General features: G+C 36.5%; 1 protein-coding gene across 1 annotated transcript in view; it reads right to left on the reverse strand.

Annotated features, from left to right (window-relative positions):
* The window catches only part of lrrc1 (leucine rich repeat containing 1), a 23,692-nt gene extending 194 nt beyond the window's left edge, over positions 1-23,498 (reverse strand). The window contains exons 1-14 of the mRNA XM_077730105.1: positions 22,808-23,498; positions 14,468-14,585; positions 13,812-13,890; positions 13,440-13,529; positions 10,439-10,495; positions 10,244-10,307; positions 9,727-9,801; positions 8,409-8,553; positions 8,197-8,315; positions 7,906-7,989; positions 6,437-6,552; positions 4,063-4,235; positions 2,494-2,630; positions 1-1,035 (exon numbers count right to left, since the gene is read on the reverse strand). The exon at positions 1-1,035 is cut by the window's left edge and continues 194 nt beyond it. Coding sequence (XP_077586231.1) covers positions 877-1,035; positions 2,494-2,630; positions 4,063-4,235; positions 6,437-6,552; positions 7,906-7,989; positions 8,197-8,315; positions 8,409-8,553; positions 9,727-9,801; positions 10,244-10,307; positions 10,439-10,495; positions 13,440-13,529; positions 13,812-13,890; positions 14,468-14,585; positions 22,808-22,966 — 1,575 coding nt within the window. The 5' untranslated portion in view covers positions 22,967-23,498 and the 3' untranslated portion in view covers positions 1-876. The remainder of the gene's footprint in view (positions 1,036-2,493; positions 2,631-4,062; positions 4,236-6,436; positions 6,553-7,905; positions 7,990-8,196; positions 8,316-8,408; positions 8,554-9,726; positions 9,802-10,243; positions 10,308-10,438; positions 10,496-13,439; positions 13,530-13,811; positions 13,891-14,467; positions 14,586-22,807) is intronic.
* Positions 23,499-25,261: the final 1,763 nt, after the last annotated feature.

Below are 25,261 nucleotides of genomic sequence, written 5' to 3' on the forward strand. Positions count from 1 at the left end.
AGAGCGGAAAGTCTGAATCGGCATTTTTAAAAAGGATGCCTTCATTTCCTTCTGGTGCGAATGTCAGTCTGATTAAAAAGTCTACCCTGTATAGTACTCTGGAAAAAAACAGGTAATGGAAAAACTGTAATTTTGGCATCCTATTTGAGAAAGATTAAGTACAAAGCAGTGAATTGTATTTTGATATGGATCAAACTAAAGTTATGAACTGTCATATAAACAGATTTCCATAAAAAGGCCATCGTACTCAGTGACAGTTCAATGGACTGAATAAGACATCAGCGAATGAGATTTTTGCTCATTCCAAATTGGAATTTTAAACAAACGTACCAAGTTGAAAAAGAAAAATTAAAATTTGCTATACATCAATATTTACACCGGAGCTGCCAAAAAGTACAAAAGTATATATTCACATGAGACTATACAATAATCCTTAAATCAGTAGAGCCAAAACATCCTGCTTCAACGCATCCCCACAATGAAAAAAAAAAAAAAAAAAATTTACCCAGTGTTTAAAAACTATAGAACAAATACATTTGAAACACGTTGACTGTATTATATTGATTTAAAGTAATAGTGCAACTACCTAGTGTTTTTTTTTCCTTTTAAAAAGAGGCATTAAAAATATTACAAAACATCATTTCATGAGCATTATTGCTGTGGCTGTGAATTAAAAACAGGAAGGCACAGCAGACCTGAGGGAGGATGAAGCTTAGCAGGCGTTCCAGGGTTCAATAACAGAACGGGAAGGCCACAGCAGGGTTTGTGTCGGGTTAAAGGAAGAAAAATAAAATAAAAAAAAGGTCGCTGGATTGTGCAGGACGACATGGCGAAACACGGGAGGTAAAAAGAAGTCCAAACGGGTAAAAGTATAGGTCACACAGACGTGGTCATATTGTCTGCAGCGTTATTGACCTCGTTTTTGTTGGAGTCCAAACCTTTGGCAGCGTTTAGGTCATTGCGGAGATTTTCGGCCGCTTTCTTCATCGTTTTCAGCTCGCCTGGGTGAGGAGTAGCCCGGCGCAGTAATGTTCCCTGCGAACAGGACGCCAAATTTGTGTCAATGAAGCATGTGCACCATTTGCATTTCATGTCAACAACGCCCGAGTGAAAGCGGGATGGACCGACCAATAGAATGTCAGCATTAAGTGGTTTTTGAACAAGAGAAAAGTGGGGGGGAATACACTCTCAGGCCAAAAATTTAGGTACCTGATCAATCTGCCTTTAAGGCCCACTTTCAAAGATTTGTAGGCACCAATGAAATAATAGAAGAGTATTTAAAAATAAACAATCAAGACAAATATACACAATTTTTATAAATCGGACCCCCAAAATGACATTCACATAAGATCTACCCAGCATAGACAGTTTAACTAATGAGGTTTCCTCTGAAACCAGCGACACCTGACATTAATCACCTGATTACATTTTTAAGATGCCAGATTGGTTAAAATGTATCCTCTTCTTCGCTTAGAATGAAAACCTGCACCCCACTGCGGTCTATGGGGACCGACCAGTTTGATCCTCTACTGAATTGTAAATATCTTAAATATATGACCCTTGACCCTACAATCAAACCAGGTGATTAAAAAAAAAATCTAAAAGTTCATCATCTAAAATCAAAAAGATTTTTTTTTTAATTCTATTTTCTTTAATGGTGCAAATGTGTTTAGATAAAACATATACATTGACTAAGGAAGCTTGTCCGCATGCTAACCATCTAAGCCAGTGCTTCTCAATTATTTTCTGTTAGGCCCCCCCTAGCAAGAAAAAAACTATTCGCGCCCCCCCACTTCCCACCGTGACTATAAATAAAATCATTTTATAAAAGTGTTGTAGGTACAACATGTGAAATGTTGCACTCTCACAAACATGACAGAAGTAACAATGAGAGCGCCACTGCCAGCTACTGTTGTGGATGCGCAATTAAACTTTATACTAGTACGGCCAAATAAAATCCTGTTCCCCAAGGTTACACGCGCCCCCCCAGGTATCGCACCGCGCCCCCCCTGGGGGCCCCACTATTTGAGAAGCACTGATCTAAGCCAAGGGTGGCGAACATGTGGCTCTCGAACCGAATGCGGCTCTTTGCTTCTTATCATATTTTCTATATACAGTGGCCCATTGCCTCTTTTCATGTTTCTTTCATTTATAATCCCTCTAAAAACCAAACAAATTAATCAGAGCCCATTAAAAACAAATAAATTATATTTAAAACAATTTGGCAGATTGGATTGTTTAAGCTGCTTCTGATGTAAGGTGGCTCTTTGACTCAGTTTAAAATGTTGTCTTGTTGTTTCTAACTTGTTCGCCACCCTTGATTAATGCCATTATATATTACCGTAGTTTTAAAAAAATACATTTAAAAAAAATAGCATTGTCATTTGTCATTTGGTCAATGCAAAGGAAAATATTCTTGATAAAACAGAATAGACTACTTACTGGCTGCATCCACTTTGACATAGAACTCACCAAGCCCTTCAAATCTCTTACCTTTTCATCTTCCTCCTCATCTTCATCCAAAAAGTGAATGGCACTAATCCTGTTCATGGCTTTGTTGTCCCACGTGTCATCTGCCATATCCTTCACTAGACTCTCAAGGGCTCCAAAGCGGGTGAGATTATCGGCGACTGCAGTCGGTTATTGACAAGAGACAACACCATTTTTTTAGTCAACATATCAACCAGGTCACCAGTCATTTGTTGTCATTGCATGAATGAAAATCTGCACTAATCTTGATGGTCATTTTAACAGAGGCCGTTTCTACATTTTCCTTGTTAACTCCTTGGCCGCCATTGACGGCGTTAGACATCCCAGTCCAAATAGATGGGACGTCTAGCGACGTCAATGGCGCTGAAAGATAAGCATATCAAAATAAGTTTCAATCAATCTGCCTCCGTTAGCTTTTTGTAAACTCGCTCATCACAAGACAGCGCTCAAACTGCCAGATCAGAGTTTCAAATCCCGCTTTAGTCACGAGCTTACAGCGACTCAATCTCCCCCTCCATTGCACCTCATTGACCTGTCACATCTCAAACATCATAATCCGTCTCCCATTTCACTCTTTAGGAGCAAAGAATCTCGTTAAAAAAACTCAAATGACTTAAATGCGTAAACAGAGAATTCCTATAAAGCCAGAGAAAAAGCTAGTGAGGTGCATGCCGAGCTTTAAATGGAAGCGGGCCAACCGCCGTTAAGCCTCTTTAGCCGTCCAATCGACCGCATTTCTGAGTAACAAAGCCAAGAGAAGCCTCAAGAGATGGCGCAGGTTGTGATCTCTTCTCAAAGGCGCTCTGATCTTATGTAGGATACACTCAGGATCAACAAATTCGACCAAAAAAGATGAAAAGGGAGAGCAAAAAGCGTGAATTGAGAGCACGGGTGCATGAGAGAGGAAGATGAGTTGGACTATTTAAAAGTCAGCGGCGGTGAAAGTTTGCGTGTCAGAGCTTGACATAGAAAAAAGGTTTATAGAGTGTAGTGGAAATAGCACACGTAAAAAGGTTTTATAAGCTTGCCAATTATGATACAAGTCGTTTAAAGCAGTGAATTGATAAATTCGCAACTATTTTCTAATTAGATGCTTGAAATTGAATATTTCAAATTCTCAAATTTGTACAGTGTAAAAATATGTTCCAATTCGCAAATTTCTTGAGTCTGAAAACAGGTTGCCTTTATTTTTAAAACTAAATATTCGCAAATATCTTTGTGTTGTGCTTATTTACTGACATTTACTGATCAAATATCTCATGATGATTGGTTACCAAAATAGTAATCCTTTTAAATGTTTTTTTAATATAAAAAGAACAATACATTAACATATTTTCCCTGTTATTTCAAAAATATATTAAAAAATAAAAGCTAAAAACACACACACACACACACACACACCTTTTCCTCCTGTATTACACACACACACACACACAGATACACACACACACACACACAGATACACACAGATACACACAGATACACACAGATAGACATACACCTTTCCCCCTATATTTACTGTTTGTGTCAGCCATAGTGTAAAATGAGAATTTTAGCAAGAACAGTATGTACCTTTGTTATCAGACTCGTAGGGTTGTTGGGGCAGCAGCACACACGTGAGAACCTTCTCACCAGAATCAGGGTCTTCATCGGTTTGAAAGGTGAGAAGGGGTTGAGACTGGTTTTCCGACAGCCATAAAGCCTTTAGGCGAAGCGTAGTCAGAGACATCGGTAAGTGGGAAAGCCTGTTGTATGCGCACAAAAAAAAAGAAAGAAATGACGTCATTATGCAATTATTCAGAGGAGTAAAGTTCCCTGTTTTCTTTAACGTAGTTTTTTTTTAAACATTCTCAATTCACTTACGGTGAGTCACTATAGCCAGTAAGACAAAAAGTGTGTGTTCTTGCAAATAGATTACTGATGGATGTGAAACAATGTCATGAAAGTCTTTAGCGAACGTGTAATGTGACATAGCTACAAAAATGGAATAGATTATACTGCTTATCTAACATAGGTCACACACACTGAACATTTTCCCTTCCTTGAAATAAAAACCATTAAAGGCTCAGTTTTCAGATGTCCAAATATTGTTCTGTGGTGATGAAATTTTCCCACTCCAGCGCTATTATTCTAGTTTAAAAAATCCATCTTATGGCTTGTTTAAGGCCACTAACATTGTTAAAAATGCTAAGAAATTATGCATGTGTGTTATCTATAAGCCATATATTCTTTTTTGCCATATGACTGTTCTGTCATGTACTATCTAGCACTGCACTACAAAGGATTATTTGCTTTAAAAAAGGGGAAAACTGGGTGTTTTCTGATGTATTGTTTTGGATAGAATAAATATGATTTTTTTTTTAAAATTGAACAGCCAGATTTGCATGCCAAATTTTATTTTGACACGTAAAATGATGTTAGAGCACACATTTTTTTGTGTTCCCCCCACCAGGCTACAATTGTACGGAAAGAAAGACAGATGAAACTACATTTGTAATAATGACAAATTAGTTATACAGTTAAAAGGGCAATAGGGAAATCTTTTGGTTGATATCTTAATCAACTTTTTCCAGCTCTGTTATTGCACTGGCAACTTCTGTCAAATGTATTCTAAATGGCTATCTGCTTTGTTGTCATATCTATAAATCATTTGTCGCCTCTTCCCAGATATACAAGTGTAATGAGGCTTCTTCTCAACAGACACGTTAATTGATTGAATTATTGTTCCTCTCAACAAGGCTATCTATACAGTGAGCTGACTATGAATGGGCATATTGTTGTATTGTGCAGATTTAATGCGGCCTGGAGGCGTTCCCAGAACAGATGTCTCTGTGGATTAAGTTCAATTAGCATAGAGGACTGTCATGTTGTACTTTGTTAGATGGTCAAATTTTGAGCAAAAATCGATGACAGCAGTTGTAAAGTGCACTTAAAAGAAGTGTGTGTGTTCTATTTGTGCCTTTTCATAACAATATTTAATAACAACTTCATTGCAAAGTTTTAGTAGCAGCTGAAAGAATAGTTTAACACTTTTTTGGACATTTATTTAACTTTTTGGTTGCTTTTATAATAGATTGGACATCTACTGCCGTCAATGTCTCTGAAATATAGGTGTTTAGTGTGTACTTTAGTGTGTTAAAATGAGTCTTTCATTTTCAATGACAGACAATAAATTAAATATTACCAGACACTCAAATGTCATTTTATTTTTCTGTTTTTTTAAGAGCTCAGTTCAGTTATTTTTTGGTACAAAAGAGGCAAGAAAAATACTTTAAATGCTTACATTTTAAATGTAAGTAATAAAATTTGTGTAAATAAGTGACCCTTTTTGTTAATATCTCAAATAAATTACACACCAACTTCATTAAAATTAAAACATTAATAGAAATATTGTAACAATTATAAAGTCCTAAAGTAATAAATTAACAAGTCAAACTATAATCTTTGGTTTCTTAGCAGCAATATTTGTCATACTCATAAAGTTTGAAGTGCCGATTCCAGAACCATAAACGTCCAAAACTTGAGGCATTTTTTTAAACTCCTAATATATTTTATGAAGAGAAAAAAAATAAGGCATAAAACAAAAGCGTTCTGCTCATTGTCACAAGTGTCACAGGGGTGCTGGAGCCAACCCACTTGACGGCGCTAATCACTTGTCCACTGTTTGTAATAATTTAGAACATTATTTATCATCTATCAATAATATATAAAAATGCATTTTTTTTTAAAATCATTTCAAACGTAAATTGTATTGATTTGTATAGTTGAGCCCTGGCATCCACAAATCACATTTTACACGACAGTTGCATACTAAACATTAATACTATGGCCTCCATAGCTCAAAATGTGACATCCAGATATTTTATTCCTTAAATTTCCCAAAAATAGCTGCTTGTCCTCCATTTAATCATCATTAGTAAGTCCCTTACTTAATGAATGAACAGACCTATTTCCAGAAACATCGAGCACGTGGAGCTCAGTGGCTTGCGACAGCTCCGACGGTATCCTGGTGAGTCGATTTTCACGCACACAGAAGACATTCAGGCCACTGCATCCTCCGATCTGTAGAAGAAATACAATAAAACCAGCTTCTGAGAAAGTAAATCAACCAACACTGTTGGTCTGTCAATGAGCGAGGCTTGTATCTGTTTATACATGCATGAAAAGCTGCTTTTATTCCTACTTGGAGACCAGAGAGAAAATTAGTTGGGACCATTCGAACACTTTGTGTTAGATATGGCATTGGCGATCTAGCCTAGTTAAAAATCAATGTAATTTGGGTGTGCAACCTAAAATTAGGGACAATTAGGCCCGCACTTGATGAGCCATCTAAGCTGACAAGTAATCTATTTATCTGCTCAAACACAGTTCATGAAGTTAAAAGATTAAATGGGAGTATAATGCCTCAAAGTGGATTAGTGTCAAAGGTAAACATTATGGGAAAGACCACGTAGAACCAAATTGTCCTATTCAGTTGAAAGCCAGTGAGAGAAAAAGCTCAAACAATCAATGGGATCCATGAAAATAGACCAATGGTCAAGTAGCTTGACAAAGCTCAAGTCGATGCTATGCTGTGCGCACCATGGCGACAATGTGAGCGTTGATGTCGTGCAACGGACGCTTTTGTGAAGACAATGACAGTGACGTCATCGTCCAAGCCGAGTGTGCCATTATGTTTCGTGAATCTCCTCGTCATCAAAACACAAGAGCATTGTACAGGAGCCCCTTACATATTAGTACAATAGTTTTACATCAGACCATCCTCCATTTACACAGACAACAAAAAAAGACAAATGCAAACAGGCAAATAAAGACAAAGAGGTCAAAGTGAAAAAAGGGAATTTGGAACGGGAGTCTGTTAAGTACAATTAAATTCAGAATATTGATTTTAGATTGATATTATACAATGTAATAATATGTACACAATAAAATAATTCAATTTTAAAATAAAATTTAGCGCATGTGGATTGTATGGGGCGAGAGTGGAATGAGGAAAAACTTACAAAATGTAATTTTCACAAGATCAAATTGAAAAGGAGGTGGTATTACATAATCATGCTCAGAAAATGTACTCTTTTCTTTATTTTTGTATCCATGTTATTTATTTGTAAGATTACTTTACATTACATTAAGATTTGGTTTGAAATATTATGTCTATTTTATTTGTCAATATTTGGAATAGTCTACAGCACCCCCCGCAACCCTTTGTTTAAGCACCACTTTCTGGCAATCATTTGGAATTCATAGACGTATAATCACGTCCGGAATTATAATTTGACACCATTATACCTAACTGCAAAAAAGGCATGCATAATTTAAAAACTATTGCACATTTTATTGTCCCTTCAACATTTAAACATTTTAAGGGATAAAGTCAATTTTGTCACAAGTATTATTTATATGTTGATGACAAACCTCTTTTGGCAAAGATGTTAGCATGTTTCGGTCACAGTTGAAGTTAGAAAGCCGCTTTAATTTTCCAATGCTTCTGGGTAAACTCTGTAAATAAATGAAAGAACACAATTACATATTAACAACGGAGTAGTAGAAATTTTGAATTTTTACTACACTCTTCCAGTAAAAAGACAAACTATAAATATGGATAGACATGTCCTTCATTGAAACATTGTGCCTTATTTATGGATTTCTTTTTAAAAGCTGCAAGTAGAATGTGTGTTTCCATTATACTTTATCACATACACCTACCTGAATCTGGTTTTCTGTGAGCACAAGTTCTGTAAGACTTTCACAGTTGCCAATGCTTTCCGGCAGGTACGTCAGCCTGTTCTGATCGGCTTTCAGAATCGACAGATTGCGCAGTTTTCCTGTGGCAGACACGACAATCGGGTAAGTCTTTGATACCGTTTAGAAAAGAGAGCATATTGTCTCAGTTTTTTTTATACAAAAAAGAACTTAACCGATGGTTTCTGGTATCGCGTCAATGAGGTTCTGTGACACCAGCAAATCAGTGAGTGCCAGCAGGCCTCCCAGCTCCATTGGAAGTCGTTCCAGTTTGTTTTCAGACACATCCAAACACAATAGGCTCTTCATACTGCCCATCTCCTGAGGGATTGGTCATTAAAATGTAAACATTTAAAATGAAAACATCCTTTCCTGAGAAATAGTCATTGATAGGGACTGAACAACAGATCCTTTTTATGTGAATTAAAAAAAATTAAAAAAAATTATACGATTTTGGGGGGCATAATTAGTGTTAATTTCAGTTGTATCAATTTTATATAATTAAAATTTTATTCATTAAGTATATAAATATATGCATGCATATATATCTATATCTATATCTATATCTATATCTATATCTATATCTATATCTATATCTATATCTATATCTATATCTATATCTATATCTATATATATATATATATATATATATATATATATATATATATATATATATATATATATATATATAGATATATATATAGATATATGCATGCATATATTTATATACTTAATGAATAAAATTTTAATTATATAAAATTGATACAACTGAAATTAACACTAATTATGCCCCCCAAAATCGTATAATTTTTTTTTTAATATATATATATATATATATATATATATATATATATATATATATATATATATATATATATATATATATATATATATATATATATATATATATATATATATATATATATATATATATATATATATATATATATATATATATATATATATATATATATATATATTTTTTTTTTTTTTTTTTTTTTAAACCACTATAATTGAGATCTGGAGCCAAAAAATGTTTAATATTGTGGCTTAAATAACCCAAAATGAGATCTCCATGAATATGAACGGCAAGAGTTTATTTTTATTTGTTTTATTTAAATAACTTTTTTTTTCTTTAATTGACCACACAGTAACTCTGTTACGTTTATATTACCACTTTGAACACCGAAACTAAGGAGCCACATCAACAACGTAATGACTCTTCTGTCTGAATTCTCATTACATAACTCATGGATAGCCATTGATAGTGATAGATGTCCACTTCATTTTCACTGGGAGGGATAGCAGCATCAATTGCTGATGCATATTACAGATTACACGAGAATTATTGCAAAGTATGTAACAATTCGCAAATACACTATAGCTGCTTTTTATGAAGTTAAGCAATTTAAAAAAATATGAATGGAGAAAAAAAATAAGCTACGTCAGGTGAAAAAACTCAAGAACAGAATTTAAATTGCACGATGAGCTTACCGCAGGTATTTCAGCCAACTGGTTTCCGTCCAGCCACAAATCCTTTAAACTTACAAGACAGCCTATTGTGTCTGGCTGTGTGTGGGGGGAGAAAGAATGCAACAATGGAATTAGTGAGCAAATGGATAAAATGACAACAAAAAACAAACACTTGTTTCATATTCATCACATTACAATTCTTTGGCAATATTACTAATCCTGCATTTTCTATTTGTTCGACGTGATTTTATCTTTGGATTTGAGCTCACTAACAAAAATTCAACACAAAAGCCACACCACAGCAGCCTCCATTTGGCTCTGGTGACAGTAAATCACTGACTCACACGATTTTGAGCATAAGATTACACCCTAAAACCCAAGCTGGAAGCAGATGGCTCCCTCCCATCTGCGTGATAAGACGGAGGGAAGCTGTTCTTGAGGAATTCTAATCTACTCCGAAGTGACGACAGCAAAGAAATTTCCCAAACTTAGGCCAGGCAGTCAGTACACATTTCCCAGAATCTACAGAGAAACTTACCAAACTATATAATTCATTATTCCCTAAATCAAGTTCTTCCAGTCTGTGAAGCATGGAAAGTGAACTGCAAATAAAAAGAAACATTTTTAGTGGATACAAGGCAGTTATACCTCCCCCAAAAATGAGTTTGGAGACGTAACATTAGCTCATAAAACTGAATGTGCAAGAGGACAGCCAAACAGATTGAATACTCACTCTGGGAGAAACGTCAAGAGATTTTCACGGAGTTCTAGCGATACCAAATTGGAGAGACTGCAATGACAAGGTAGTGGTTATGCAACACCTACAAATATGTGTACACAGCAGATAAATCCTCAGTGCTTTTTTAAAACAAAGACAGCAAAGGGATTAAGTGGAGACGCAAGCAACTATAAAATATCTCTTTGCCATCTTGATGTAAAGAACAGGAAGCGTTACAGAGGCGTGGTCCATCTTATCTGCAAACGACAGTAGCCTAAACAACCGGCTAGTTTAAAAGGAAGAGCAAAAAATCTTGTGGGCCATTAAAAGAGCAAAGTACAGAACAGTGTTTATCTTTAGATGGTGGTTATGTACATCATGTACCAGACTAATGGACACATTTATGATGGCAAACTTTCACTCACGCCACACAGAATTCATCTTGCACTGCCTTTATAGAGAGAATCCAAGAAGGTTTGATTATGACATTTAGAAATGTGAACATTAATGCACTGAAGGGTGTAAAATTTGTAATCAAATGGCAATCACAGCCAAAAAGGATTTTGAACTGTCTTTAGAACAAATATTGTCTGTTCATCCAAGCTTTTTACTGGTATTTTTTTAAAGGAATGTTTAAGAATCGGTCTCCTGACTTGACAGACGTGACATTGATCACAAAACATTCGTCTGAATGTGTTATGTCAGGATTATGATACTACTCGGGAACCGAGCAATCTCAGTTCGTTCAAAAGTTGTTAATTTAGTTCCAAAGAGACATGGGTAATGGAGTGTAATAATTCCGCAAAATAGAATAGATTGTTATTTTGGTCTTGGATCAGTTGAGACAAATGGAACAGTAACCACCATTTATAACCCTTCACACTAGATTTTGGACTCAATCTCCTGTTACAAAACATTAGATTAAATTAGAAAACAAGCGATCACAATTTCTAGGCAGTTGCATTACATCATAATTTGATTATTATAGATCATCAACAATTTGGTCACATGTTCTGCTAACTTTGCAACTGTTATCAAACTCCTACCATTTATAATCAGAATAAAACACTTCCACTTCGCTGATGACAATCAAAAGTCATTAAAAATCCCAGTTTCAAATCGAAATTAAAATGATCACCTAACACACTAAATCTCGCAATTAAGGAAACCACTGAAACAGCAACAGAAGAAATAATTAGCACAGAACGTAAACTTCATTTCCGGCCGCAGTGCTCGTTTACAAGTCCCTAGAAGTATCATACTCCTGACATAACACATTTAGGCGAATGTTTTTTGATCCATGACACGTTACGTCTACCAAGTTTGGAATGAATCAGCCCCGAGACAATCAGGGGATCATGTCTTAAACATTTCTTTGAAAAAGACCTGTAAAATTTAACTTCAATTCCTCCACAAATCGCCTTTATGTAGTCTGAAAAGCTTAGATGTACAGAATTTTTTTTTTTTTAAATCAGTTCAAAAACCTTATTTTTGGCCGTGAATGACATTTTTTCCATGAATTTCAATTGATAACAAATTTTACACCCTTCAGTGCATTTATGTTCACATTTCTAAACGGCATAATCAAAACTGTCAACCCTAAGAGCAAATACAAACAATCCTGTATTATTCATGATCTCACACAACGTCCATGGGACTAAGAATCTCAAATAGTTACATGTGTAATAGATGTTAATTAGGTCTGTGTTGATCAATGAGATTTGTTTGGCAGAGAACGACTTAGTCTGATCTGATTCCGCCTTAAGCCAACAGCTCAATGATTCAAACAAAGTCGTCATGTTTATGCCGGAAACATTTTTCATTAGGCGGAACGCCTTGAACGCCCATCCAACCCCCAGAACATCCATCTTATCCTCTTCGGCAAATCCAAAAGATGTTGATCCATGAGTATTTTTCTTAGCCTCCCTTATTGATGTTGAGCGGTATCGAACTTGTAGTGTTACGCAAGCGACAAGATATGCAACATATGGGCGTACCAAGGGGAACCAGTCCCGAAAATTGGTGCTATATCTAAGGACTCCACAAGTACACCTTCAAGGAAAGTCATTAAATGTTTTTTTTTCGTGGAATATTGTTTTATAATGGAAGTTGAATATGTATAGTGTTGGATTATTGGTGGAAGTTAGCAACTGATTTTACCCGATCGACACAATTTTTTTTTTTTCGCTGAGGAATGTTTGAAATACCCTTAACTATAGTAATCTTATTCTATAGATATGCATAGTTTTACGTCACACAATACATTCTTGAATGGAGCTATAAACTAGAATTGCATTGTATGCAAAAAGAGATAATTAAAATATGCAGTATGTTTAGTTTAGAAGCATTAAATGTGACATCAAAAGGAAAAAGATGTATTTTTATATTATGTTTGTGTTTTGAAAGGTCTTATTTCAACAATAACATAATTTCTGTCTCAGTCTATTTTCTTGAAACTCGTATTTTGAAAATGAAGGAGAGATACCATGATTACGTCATGGATTCCTATTTCATATATGACAATGGCCCAATTCTTCATGCAGCAGTTTAGATTGAGGATTAGGAAAATGAAAAACAATACAGAATAATATTGACAAAAGGCACTAGGATTTTTTCCACTAAATCCTTCCTCTCAAAGCCCAAACTTAATTTCACCTAAAAATCCACATTTCCATTAAAACATTCCCTGTGGCAATTGCCCTAAAAAATGCATATTTATGTTATTAAATCCAATTAAAATTTGATGAGAACAAGAATGTCTGTAGAAAGGCCTTTTCTCAACATGCCGATTAGGTCACATTTGACAACTCCGATCAAATTTGCATATGCCAAGTCATTAAGAAATACATTCCAGAGAAGGTTTTTGAAAAACAATTTGACAAAAACCTTAGAAGCAAAAAAAAAGAGAATCACTATCTGAATAAAACAAAGATGGAGCATGTTCTTGCTCTTAAAGAGACACACAATTGTGCTCATTATGTCAGGACAAATGTGACACTTAGGTGCAGTGACTCACTTTCCAATGTTATCTGGTAGAACTTGCAATGAGATGTCATTGATGGACAGGCATGTTAAATTCCGGAGCTCTGGAAAGCTTTCAGGTAGCCTGAAAGAACAAATATTCAACATTATTCCCAATCTAGTACATGAAGTACTAAGCAAACAGCGGCATCAGAAGAAATAAATCCCATTTGCTCTGGTTTTCTAATAGGCTATTATTTACATGTTTCTACTTCTCTAACTATGCTTACTTACCATATCTTTCAAACCATTAGCACTTATCATTATCATCTTTATTAGAGTGCATATAAAGCTTGAGCACTCATTGTGGTCACAGCATTGAGGGCATAATTGTTTTTTGTGTTTCTGCAAATGGCTGTCAAATTACCTTGTTAATGGATTTCCACTGAAATCTGCCACTTGGAGGGCTTTGCAATGAGAAATGCTTTCTGGGATTTCCATTATATCTGCACAAAGGGAGAGCAAACCATGCAGAGAAGGGGTCAACAACATGGAGACACCATGGAACACAATTTGTACAAGACCAGTTTTTAAAGCTCACCAGTAATGCTTTGGTTTTTTTTAATCGCATATTGTTGACAATCTTTTGTTACATAATACCCGTGGTGGTGTCAATTGGAAACAGCAATACTATTAAGAAAAAAATCAACACTTGGCAGTGGAGCATCTGACTTAACCATGGTGTTATGGATGCAGAAAAGAGATTTTTTAAATGCAGTTTTTCTTTTTAAATGCCGATTTGATCACAAGATCAGATTCCGACCTATTGATCGTATGTGTTTTTATACCAATGTGCTTTTTCGGATGCTGTAAATCAAAGCATTTATGTCTGTCTTGGTCTACTTCTCTTGAGAAATTACTGAACGTGACTGGCCATCATGCAATAATTGTGTACAGAGCATTTCATAACTTTCATGCAAACAAAGTGATTATCATTATTTACTGGTTAGATTATATTTTGCATTATCTGTATACTGGACAACCACTAGTAAATCATATCAAAGTTTTCATTAAACTACTTACCATTTCGCGATACATCCAACTCTACAAGTTGCATGAAGTTGGCTATTTCTGGAGGGATTCTCTGAATCTCATTGTCACTGAGGCTGAGTTTTCTTAGCTTCACCAGCTGGAAGAACGGCTGGAGAGTTAAAAAGAACAAAAACATACATTTAAGCCATTGTATGCACTTGAACAGTTTTATGACCACATTATGGGGTATACATTTAAAGTCCGTTAAAAATAGAGAATTCTCCAAGTATAATTTTTTGATATTACAAGGATTAAGACTTGAAATTCTAGGCAACAAAATAGAACATTGATATGTGAAGCACATAAGCCAAGAGGGAAGTGGATATATTAGGGTGTAAACCAGCAGTTTGGAAGCATTTTCTCATCCTACTGAATGATTACAGTGCATGCAGCGTTGTCGCCCACACATCGACGACTGTGCAATCGGACAAGTTGATGGGCATCACATTTGAAATGTTGGCCTCAGTGTTGAGCTTTTAGCGGTGGCTTCTTTTCTACACATTTGGAGAACATTTCGAGACAGTTAATCATTCAGTAGGGGTGAGAAAGTGGAACCATCCAACATGTTTGCCATGCTGTAAAACACCTGAGTATAAACCATCACTTTTTAAAGATATTTTTGAAAACTCTGCAATGCAAAACATCTGCAAATGTGAACCACGAACTAGCAAGGGACAACTATGTTAGCTCACAACAGTGATGAAAAGCATATCAATATACATAATTACTGAGCTTTGTTGGTGGCTTGCAGAAAAAAGAATAGATAAAAGTTATGCTAGGTCCTTGAAAAGTAGAGATTGAGCAAATAAAGTATGAGTATCTCTGGTTTTGGAGGTAAATACATATTGATTCAGAAGTCAAAATGATGGCAAATTAATAATTATTGAAGGAACAATCCATTTTCAGGCCTATCTAATGACAAACATTTTACTGCATTTTTATAATGGACTCATCTATATGGATGCTACAAGAAATTGCTTGGTATATTTAGATAGATATTAATATTCCACAATCAACAATATCAATGATGAAGATATTTTTACTGCTTAGGCTGTGAAAAAAACTATTCTCCCGTGTAGCCTTGAATGCACCACTAAGGCCAGACGATCATAAACCTTTGTTTACACTCAAAATAGAGCAGAATTGAGTTCTAAAATGTCGTATACATGTTTTGACGTATGTGCGCATGACCCCGCCTGACACTTCTCGTAAAAATGTATTTTTTTTTGTATTAGATGTTGATTGCGCAAAGCCAGGTCAGAACAGTCACAACTCATTAAGGAGTCTGCACTCTATGAATAACCTACGTCGTAGTTCAAGAACGGTGCAATTGTACGCTCAACTCACTCTGCACTTTGGTACGGTTGCATTTAGTGGTTGTCTCTCTCTATATACTCTAAGATTAACTGCCCGACAGTCAAGGGTGTTGTCTGCTTTTTTGCCCTAGGTCACCTGGGAAGGGCTCGGGCTCCCAGTGACCCTGAAAAAGATAAGCGGTACGGACACAGTGATAAATGAGGTGTTGTGATGTCATCAGGAAGGTCATTTTGTTGATTTGCAAGATCATTTACGACAAATGACTCCAGTAAGACGAAAGAAGAGTTTTACTGATGTGGTGAGGGATGATTCGCAAATAGTTGGAGTTAGAAGCGATAATGCACCAGTTGATGAAATAGATTGTTTTGCTGTGGCAGTTTGTGAATAGGGTTCAGTCGAAAAGGAAAGAATTCTACAAATGATGAAAATGACTGGTCCAGCAGGTTTGGATGAAATTGGAAACAATAATTTAAATTCCTATTGTTAATGCCAGGGAATCTCGTTCTTCTATGTATCAATCTGTCATTCATCTCTAACGGCTGTACTGAAGGATCAATGACTACTGAAGGCAAATACAAATGTATGCCTGTTTTTACTATAGGTTTTCTTTTCAAAGAAAAAAATATAATATGGATCAGGAAAAGAAATGAACAGTGGCGGAAACTAATTAAACGCTAGAATCAACTTGCACAGAAAGTAAGCCAACTGGCAGTAGACAAATGTAGTCAGTGCATGTAAGTACTTGATCCAGCTCACTGAAACCAGCAGTCTTGCCTATGTAACAATTTTATTTTGTTATCATGAATATATCTCTCAATGAATACATACTTGCATGATAACAAAAGAAATGAAATACACATAGGAACTACTAGACTAGAGTGTTAGGTAGTGGTTGGTCACAGGAAAAGGATAAATAAATAAATAAATAAAAAGAAAACTATGGTGTATTTCAATATGATCATCAATATTCTTTTTAGTCTTTGTACACAATAATAGGAAGTTAAACTCAATTTGAATAGTTAACAACCTTATAGACAAATATTTATATTTCTAGTAGGCCTATCGTGATTAATTTTAGGGGACCATATACAGTAATCCCTCGAATATCGCGGTTAATGTAGACCAGACATGACCGCGATAATCAAAAAATCACAAAGTAGGGTCATCCTTATTATTATTTCATCTGAAAGCTTTCTTACTGAGCATAAGAAATAGGTGAGAATCATAATGCCATTTTAGTTAATTGGAAAAAAAGTTTGCATAAAATGCTGTAAACTAGCAAGTTTTCATGCTTGAAGAGTCACCTTCTAAAGGTTAGATTGTATTTTTGGAGAGGAATGCCATTGGTTCATAAAAAGCTAAAGTAGGCCGTATGTACAATGTCTTTCACCTTGGGCTCAATATTTTTTTTAACCCATCAGCAACTTAACACTAAGTGACTTTTGCTTGTTTTTACAAATATTCACACAGAAGTGTCCAATTATCTTTGTAAGGCTATGATGAATTTGTAACTCCACAGATTAACAGTGCAGAAGAGGGATTAAAAAGAGAACCACTACTTGCTTCTGGGCAGAGCAGATGTCTGATCACTGCATAATAGGCACTTTCAAATAAAACACAACAATTTAATGTGTTGTTCGAATGTAACATGCCTGACTCCACTCTAAAAATGGTACATGTGTACATCAGTTAAAACAACACTTAATCCATCATTTGTGCTCAGAAATTTACTGCGTGTTTGCAACTTTTAAAATCCTTTTTTCAACCAAAGCTTCAAATATCAAAATGACAATAGCATCAAGGATTTCCTCACTACTGCAGTTTTTCCCAATGCAATTTTACCGAGTCGGCATATATTCCTTTTGCAGCACTGTCAGACATCCAGCTTGTGACAGCTAACATTATCATGGGCAAACATCAGACAACCGATACAGACTTCAGAGAAATGTATACATTAAAACAAAAGAAGTTTCACAGTGGCACTGGAATCCCGGTTGACAACAACGCTGACATATAGCACACGTTTGCATGTTCTAACCAGTTTTTCCGGTTAATCAATTGGTTCCACACCCCTTTAAAAAAAAAGACAAAAACCCAAGCAATGCAAGTCAAAAATTAAACCTCTGAAATCCTAAATCACTGATTAAAACTTTTCAGCCTCGGGTATGCCCATTTTGGATCATTATGCAGGAGAAAATGGCATCAGATGGTTGCACAGCACATAACTAAGATGATTACAAAAATGTATGAGACACCTTGAAATCTAGTTTCAAGATAAATGGCTAAGAGAATTAAGACACTACAGTGGCGAAAAGCATAGCATTTTGATAGAACTGCTTATTTCCTAGTAAGCTGCCATCATGATTGTCCATGCATGACTGGCACGTGTACTTTCCATCAGAGAACTTCGTACCATTCGCTTGCATTCAGTTCTAAATCACCGTCTTTGCTAGAGATACACAACCTCAAATGTGGGACAATTATGACAAATGCTTAAGCCACACATTTTTTCAATATTTAGTCATCATTATTGACTCAGTTGTGGTGTCCCAGTCCGATACTTAGTATGGCGGCCCGATGCGACTATTTTTGGCGTATTGGATTTGGTCACAAGGTTGGACGTGATCCAATTGTCACCTGTGTTTTCAGGTCACTTGACCTGTTCGGCTGCTGCAAATCAAACCACTAGGCAAATACGTCTGCTGCAAGGGGCTACGTCTCTTACTAATAACAGTGACAAATAATTGTGTAATATTGTAAACAAAGCATTTCCTGATTTAAGTAGAAATTAGGTCATTTATCATTTACTGGTAACATTATAATTTCCAATATGGACATCGGATCGATATTGGTAAACCGTATCTTGAGAGAAATCAGATGGGAAATTAAAAAAAAAAAAAAAAAAAAGTCAGTATTGGGACATACCTAAATCCGACCTAAACTTTGACACGCATCTATAGTTCGTCAGTAAACCGTTCTAGTGCGACCTGAAAAATATAGCCATAATAAAGGGGATTTTGTCTCAACAAGACATGAAAACAAGTTCATCCATGCATTTATTTCTAGTGTAATGGTATATTGATAGTTTTTTTGAAGATCGTGGACCGAATTAGAGAATTTGAATATATAGTACTGCTCTACTTACAAAAAAACAAGTTACGAAACCAATTAATTTCCCCAGTAGAGGTACGACTATAAAAATAAAATGTTAAAATGTTTTCTATTTTTCCGGTCTTGATATTCCGATGCGACTTTTACATATCATTTTGACTTTTGAGATTTTTATGTGATGTAAAGCACATTGTATTTAATTAATTGTGCTACACAAATACATTTTACTTGCTGATTCAGGCATCTCAATATTTAAGTGTGAAACCTGGTTCAAGTAGGTTGAAAATGTGTTGCTCAACAACATAATGTATCCCAAGATAGAGACAAGCAAGCACACAGAGTGCTTTTTTTCCACTCGTGTCCCCACAACATGACTGTAAATGCCACATCTACATCAGATGGTTGAAGAAATACTATGCTATGGTTTACTCTGTAATCAGGTAGGTATGAAGTTGATCCAAAATAAAGTTCGGAAGGCGTTAGCATGATTGATGCCAAGTGGCCAAACTTGTCTAGGAGAAAGTCCCCTTTATTATGGAGATATGTACTCGTGAAATCTAATCTCATCTCTCATCTCATTCTCTGAACCGTTTTATCTTCATTAGGGTCGCGCAGGATGTTGGAGCTTATCCCAGCTGTCTCCGAGCCTATCGGCATTTGTGAGGAACAATTGTACTTCATTAGTAATTTACGCAAGTACTCACGACTTTTTCATATAATGTTGCACATACTACTAAAAATAAAAATGCATTGGGCATGAGAATAACCTGAAAGGCTTGTCTTACACTGCAGGCATGACGGGTGAGAACCTTATAAATAACCAACACCTGAATTTACAGTACTATATAACAACATTTCAATTAAAATTTACATGTAGAGAGTGGTTAGCGCATCGGCCTCACAGTTCTGGGGTTGAAGGGTCAAACCCAGTTTCGTACTCACAGTGTGGACATTCCATGTTCTCCCCTTTCGCGCACGGTATCGAACAAAAAATACAAGTTAAAAGAATGAGAAGTAAAAATATAAACAACATTTAAGTAGAAAGGCCTCAAGTATCAATGCTTAACTGAAAAACTGATTTCTCTCTTAACAAGAAAAAGATTCAAACAATCTTTAAAAAGGAAGAAGATTGCTTTTCCACCAAAACCCATACAAATTGAGCATGTCCATTACCCCCTTTGATAATTCGTTCTGGGGTTGCAGGTGGGTCCGAACACTGGTCTTTCTGTGCCTGCATGGGTACTGCTAAAACACTTTACTTCCACAAAAACAGGTTAGTATTTGAAAACTATTCGTTTGTACAAAAGCATGGAGAAAAAAAATGGTTATTTCCCCATTAAGTGGCAGTTGACCAGCCGAGTATGTGCTTGAAAATCAAGAATGAACTAATTAATGCAAGATATAAACAGATACAACATTTTAAACTGTTCTATATGGTATTAACCACAGCTAGCATGTTATTTGCCTCAGTAGACTTGAGTAAATATTTACATTTGGCTGAGGGCAGGAAAAGCGATATCAACCTGTTGTTGTCTTGAACATGAAACGCAGGTGAGCTTTGAGTTTTGTGTTATTTTATTGATTCAAGGCATGTCCCAAACACATTAATAATTTATGCCATTGGCTTTTAACAAGTCCTGGTCCAGGAGTACTTTGGCAGGTAGTATCAGCTCCATCTATAGAGGACAAGCACTATAAAAAAATTTGATTAATAGACATTCCAAATTATTTGCAGGCTAATTACTGGCCTATTTTATTGATTGGTCCAAAGCAGAGCTATTTATTTCTTAGTATTTAAAGCCTGCTGCTAGATTGAGCGAGTTAAGTACGATAGTGTTCCACATCCTGTTTCCACTTGTCAGGGTCAGCTGTACAACAGAACTGGTTTGGTGGCACAAACTGAGAGTACAAAAGCAAGTTAGTTAGAGCAGATGATTTGCCAGAGAACAGAAAGCAGTTCAGAAGATAGGATTGTATAAAGAGAGACTACCGGAATAAGGACAAACATTGCAAATCCCATAAGTAGTATTCCGCTTAATCCAGTAGACTTGGGTTGAACAAGGCCGCCAAATTTGTGGAACCGATCTCAGGGGTCTACAGATTATTTTTGCCATCTACTCAATTTTTGGAGCTTCTGATTTATGAAAAGGTGCACATTGAGTATCTGGCTAATAAACCGCACGCTGTTGATTGTGTTGATCTGAAACTTTCAAAGCCTGACAGGAATTTTCCGGTTTCCTCAGAATGATAGGATAACAGTTTTATTACCATGACCCACTTTGTACACGTCTCTTTCTAGTTGGTGCTGCGAGCCATAGTGTACTTCCTAGAGATGTTCCTTACTGTACCACATGACCCTGCTTTCATTTGAGGGGCTGAATACTAAAGCAGACTAAAACCCATCAACATTTGTACAATATGACTAAAGTCGTAAATGTTAGGGCTATAGGCAACTGCTTCACTTGTGATGAATCAATGGCATGTGTTCCAATACAAATTGCGTTGAAATCTCCAAAAGAATCTGTTTATTGAACTAAACATTTGGCTGACTTGATTTGTCAGAGGTCTTTAGACCATGTAGAGAAGTTTATCAAACTAAAACCATCAACAATTGTAAAACAATGAGGAAGGTCGTAAATGTTAGGTCTACAAGCAACCGCTTCACTTGTGATTAATCGATGGTAAGTTTCCTATAAAAATTGCGTAGAAATCTCCAAGATACTGTTTATAGAACTAAACACTTTTCTGACATGATTTGTTAGAGGTCTCTAGACCAGGAGTGCCCAACTGCGGTCGTCAAGAGCCGCTATCCAGTTTGTTTTCCATATCTCCCCCCTCTAGTATACCTGAATCAAATGACCAACTCATCAGCAAGTCACCCAGAAGCTTGAAATCGGTCCTGATTATTTGATTCAGGTGTGTTGGTGGAGGTAGACATGGAAAACAGACCGGATAACAGCTCTCGAGGACTGGCCACCCCTGCTCTAGACCATGTAGAAGTTTAGCTGACAAAACAATCAACAATTATACAATATGATTAAGGTTGTAAATGTTAGGTCTACAAGCAATCACTTTCTAATACAAATTGTGTTGAAATCTCTAAAAGATACTGTTTATAGAACTAAAAACTTTGCTGACTTGATTGGTTAGAGGTCTCTAGGCCATGTAGAAGTTTAGCAGACAAAACCATCAACAATTGTACAATATGAAAAATATTGTAAATGTTATGTCTACAAGCAACTGGTTCACTTGTGATGAATCGATGGCAAGCTTCCAATACAAATTGCATTGAAATCTCCAAAAAGAAGCTGTTTATAGAACTAAACACTTTGCTGACTTGATTTGTCAGAGATCTTTGGACCATGTAGAAGTTTAGCAAACTAAAACCATCAACAATTGTAAAACAATGAGGAAGGTCGTAAATGTTAGGTCTACAAGCAACCGCTTCACTTGTGATGAATCGATGGCAGGTTTCCTATACAAATTGCATAGAAATCTCAAAAGATACTGTTTATAGTCAAACACTTTGGTGACTTGATTTCTTAGCAGTCTGCAGACCATTAAAGAGTTTACACAAATAATTGTCTGTGGCCAGACATAAAAAGTCGAGCCTCTGGTGTAGATCAGTGACCAAACAGACATGTTTGCGTTGAAAGGCCACAAACCTGCAGATATACGTGCAGTGTAGTTAACCCGTGGAAAATTTCCACCTCCACGGGCTTGCCTGCCTTGCTGATCTTGCGTAACGATTGTCCCCGTGTACCAGCGCATTCTCACGGGATGGATGGATCAACTAGGCGGTATGCCGTTCGCTGCCACCTCATTATACTTCAAACTGCCTTAATCTAAGAGGCCTTTTAGGGCATGCGCGACAGAAAGGTGTGCTGAATCTCGATCGCTTACCTTAGGCAAGTCTCGAAGTTGGTTGGCGTCCAGTAGGAGTTCCTCCAAACTGCGTCCGTAGCGGTAAATCTCATCTGGCACAAAGAGCAGCGAGCAGTGGCGTCTATCGATCATCTCCACATGACGGTTGCATCGCCACAGGGGGATACAGTGAAACATCGCGGTGGCAGGGCGGCTTGAATGTCGTACCCGAGCGAGAAACAAACAAGACAGGTTGGGGTGGAGTGGTAGTGCTGGCGATAGTAGTGGTGGTTGTGGTGGTAGTGCTAGCGGTAGTGGTTGTAGTGCAGGTAGTGGTGGGGGTGCGCAACAGATTGCCACGACGGGACCGTCCGGGTTCGAACTAAAATAAGCGTGAAGCGAAACGAACAGGTGGATCGTAGCAAAAGTCCGGCCGTAAACAAGTCCAAGGTGGCGTTTGTTAAGTGACGATCGACATGGGAATCACTCTCCGACCGTCCGCCGTCACTTTGCTTAGTTTGAAGGCACCCACCGAAGCAAGCCCGCGCCGCCACCGCCGCTGAGACACCGCCGCTTTTTACCGCATAGAATCCGGGCTACATCTCAATCGTGCTTGAGTGAAACAGAAGCATTGCCGTGTCTTTGCGTAGTTCCCGGAGTTAATTTCCTTTCGTGTTCAGATTCTGACCCGGAACATTCACTCCCTCATTCCAATCCTACGTCATCACTCCTGGCGGCTCCTCCCTTCCTCCCTCCCTGGGCCGCCATGTTGGGATGGAAACGCCCCTTTAGATGGAAAGTTAGTATAGTATTTATTCATTTGGTAATTTTTATTTTATTAAAAACAAACAAAAAAACTTTACCCCTCAAATCCCAGGTTTTTATACTTGTGGAGATTACATTTTAGGTCATATAGGAACTATGTAGGGGCAGCCAGGCAGATGAGTGGTTAGAGGTCGGCTTCACAGTAAATTTGAATTTATCAAGGATAACCCCTTGAGATTAACCATCTCATTTTCGAAGGGGTCCTGGGTAGGAGACCTTGGTTCAAATCAAGGCCAGTCCACCTGTGTAGAGTTTGCATGTTCTTCCCAGGTCTGTGTGGGTTTTCTCCAGGTACTCGTTTCCTCCCACAGTCCAAAAACATGCATGGTAAGCTGATTGGACACTCTACATTGCCCCTAGGCATGAGTATGAATGGCCTGGAGACAGTTTGGATAGCCTCCAGCACCCCTCACGACCAGCGGTTCAGGAAAATTAGATGAGATGAGACACTAAAAAATATGAAACTTGCTATTCCTCTGCTCAAAATGCACTCCCAGAAAGCTTGATGTTGATGACTATTAATGTATAGTCCTATATCAAAGATGGACAGAAATAGAGATTCAGATGAATATTTGGGTTGTGATTATGCAACTCATTTCTACATCACAGAATACTACAACTATGTTCATACCTGTCAACTGGTACGTTCTCGCCGTAATTGGTACAACTGAAAGCCCATTTTTATATTGGTACGCTGTACACATGAAAATGGTACGCTAAACGGTGATTTTGAGAAAAAAAAATAAATTAAGGCACTTTCTAGCCATTTTTCACCATCCGCCATTGTTTCTTCCCGGAAACGCATGTCTGCCAAGTGATATATGTACCGGCGCCTCTGATTGGCTAAAAAAAAAAGATCATGATAAACATTTCGTTTTGTAACACTTTCACCATGTGATTTCCGTTTCCTGTTCCCTTGTTTATGTTTACTTTCATTTGCAAAAAATTACAAAAAAGTAAAGTGGTAAGATTTTCCATGTATTTATACATATATGTAAGGGCGAAAACAAAATTTGGTAAGATCACAAATGGTTCGAGGTTGACAGGTATGTATGTTGAAAAATATGACAAATTCATCTTTTACTTGCTGGTTTTAGGGAAGAGATTAAAAGATATCACTTTATATATATATATATAAATATATATATATATATATATATATATATATATATATATATATATATATATATATATATATATATATATATATATATATATATATATATATATATATATATATATATATATATATATATATATATATATATATATATATATATATATATATATATATATATATATATATATATATATATATATCTATCTATATATATATATATATATATTTATATATATAAAGTGATATCTTTTAATCTCTTCCCTAAAACAGAGACAGAGACAGAGACAGAGACAGAGACAGAGACAGAGACAGAGACAGAGACAGAGACAGAGACAGAGACAGAGACAGAGACAGAGACAGAGACAGAGACAGAGACAGAGACAGAGACAGAGACAGAGACAGAGACAGAGACAGAGACAGAGACAGAGACAGAGACAGAGACAGAGACAGAGACAGAGACAGAGACAGAGACAGAGACAGAGACAGAGACAGAGACAGAGACAGAGACAGAGACAGAGACAGAGACAGAGACAGAGACAGAGACAGAG

The sequence above is a fragment of the Stigmatopora nigra genome, chromosome 12 (assembly GCF_051989575.1).
Source record: "Stigmatopora nigra isolate UIUO_SnigA chromosome 12, RoL_Snig_1.1, whole genome shotgun sequence".
NCBI classification, from domain to species: domain Eukaryota; kingdom Metazoa; phylum Chordata; class Actinopteri; order Syngnathiformes; family Syngnathidae; genus Stigmatopora; species Stigmatopora nigra.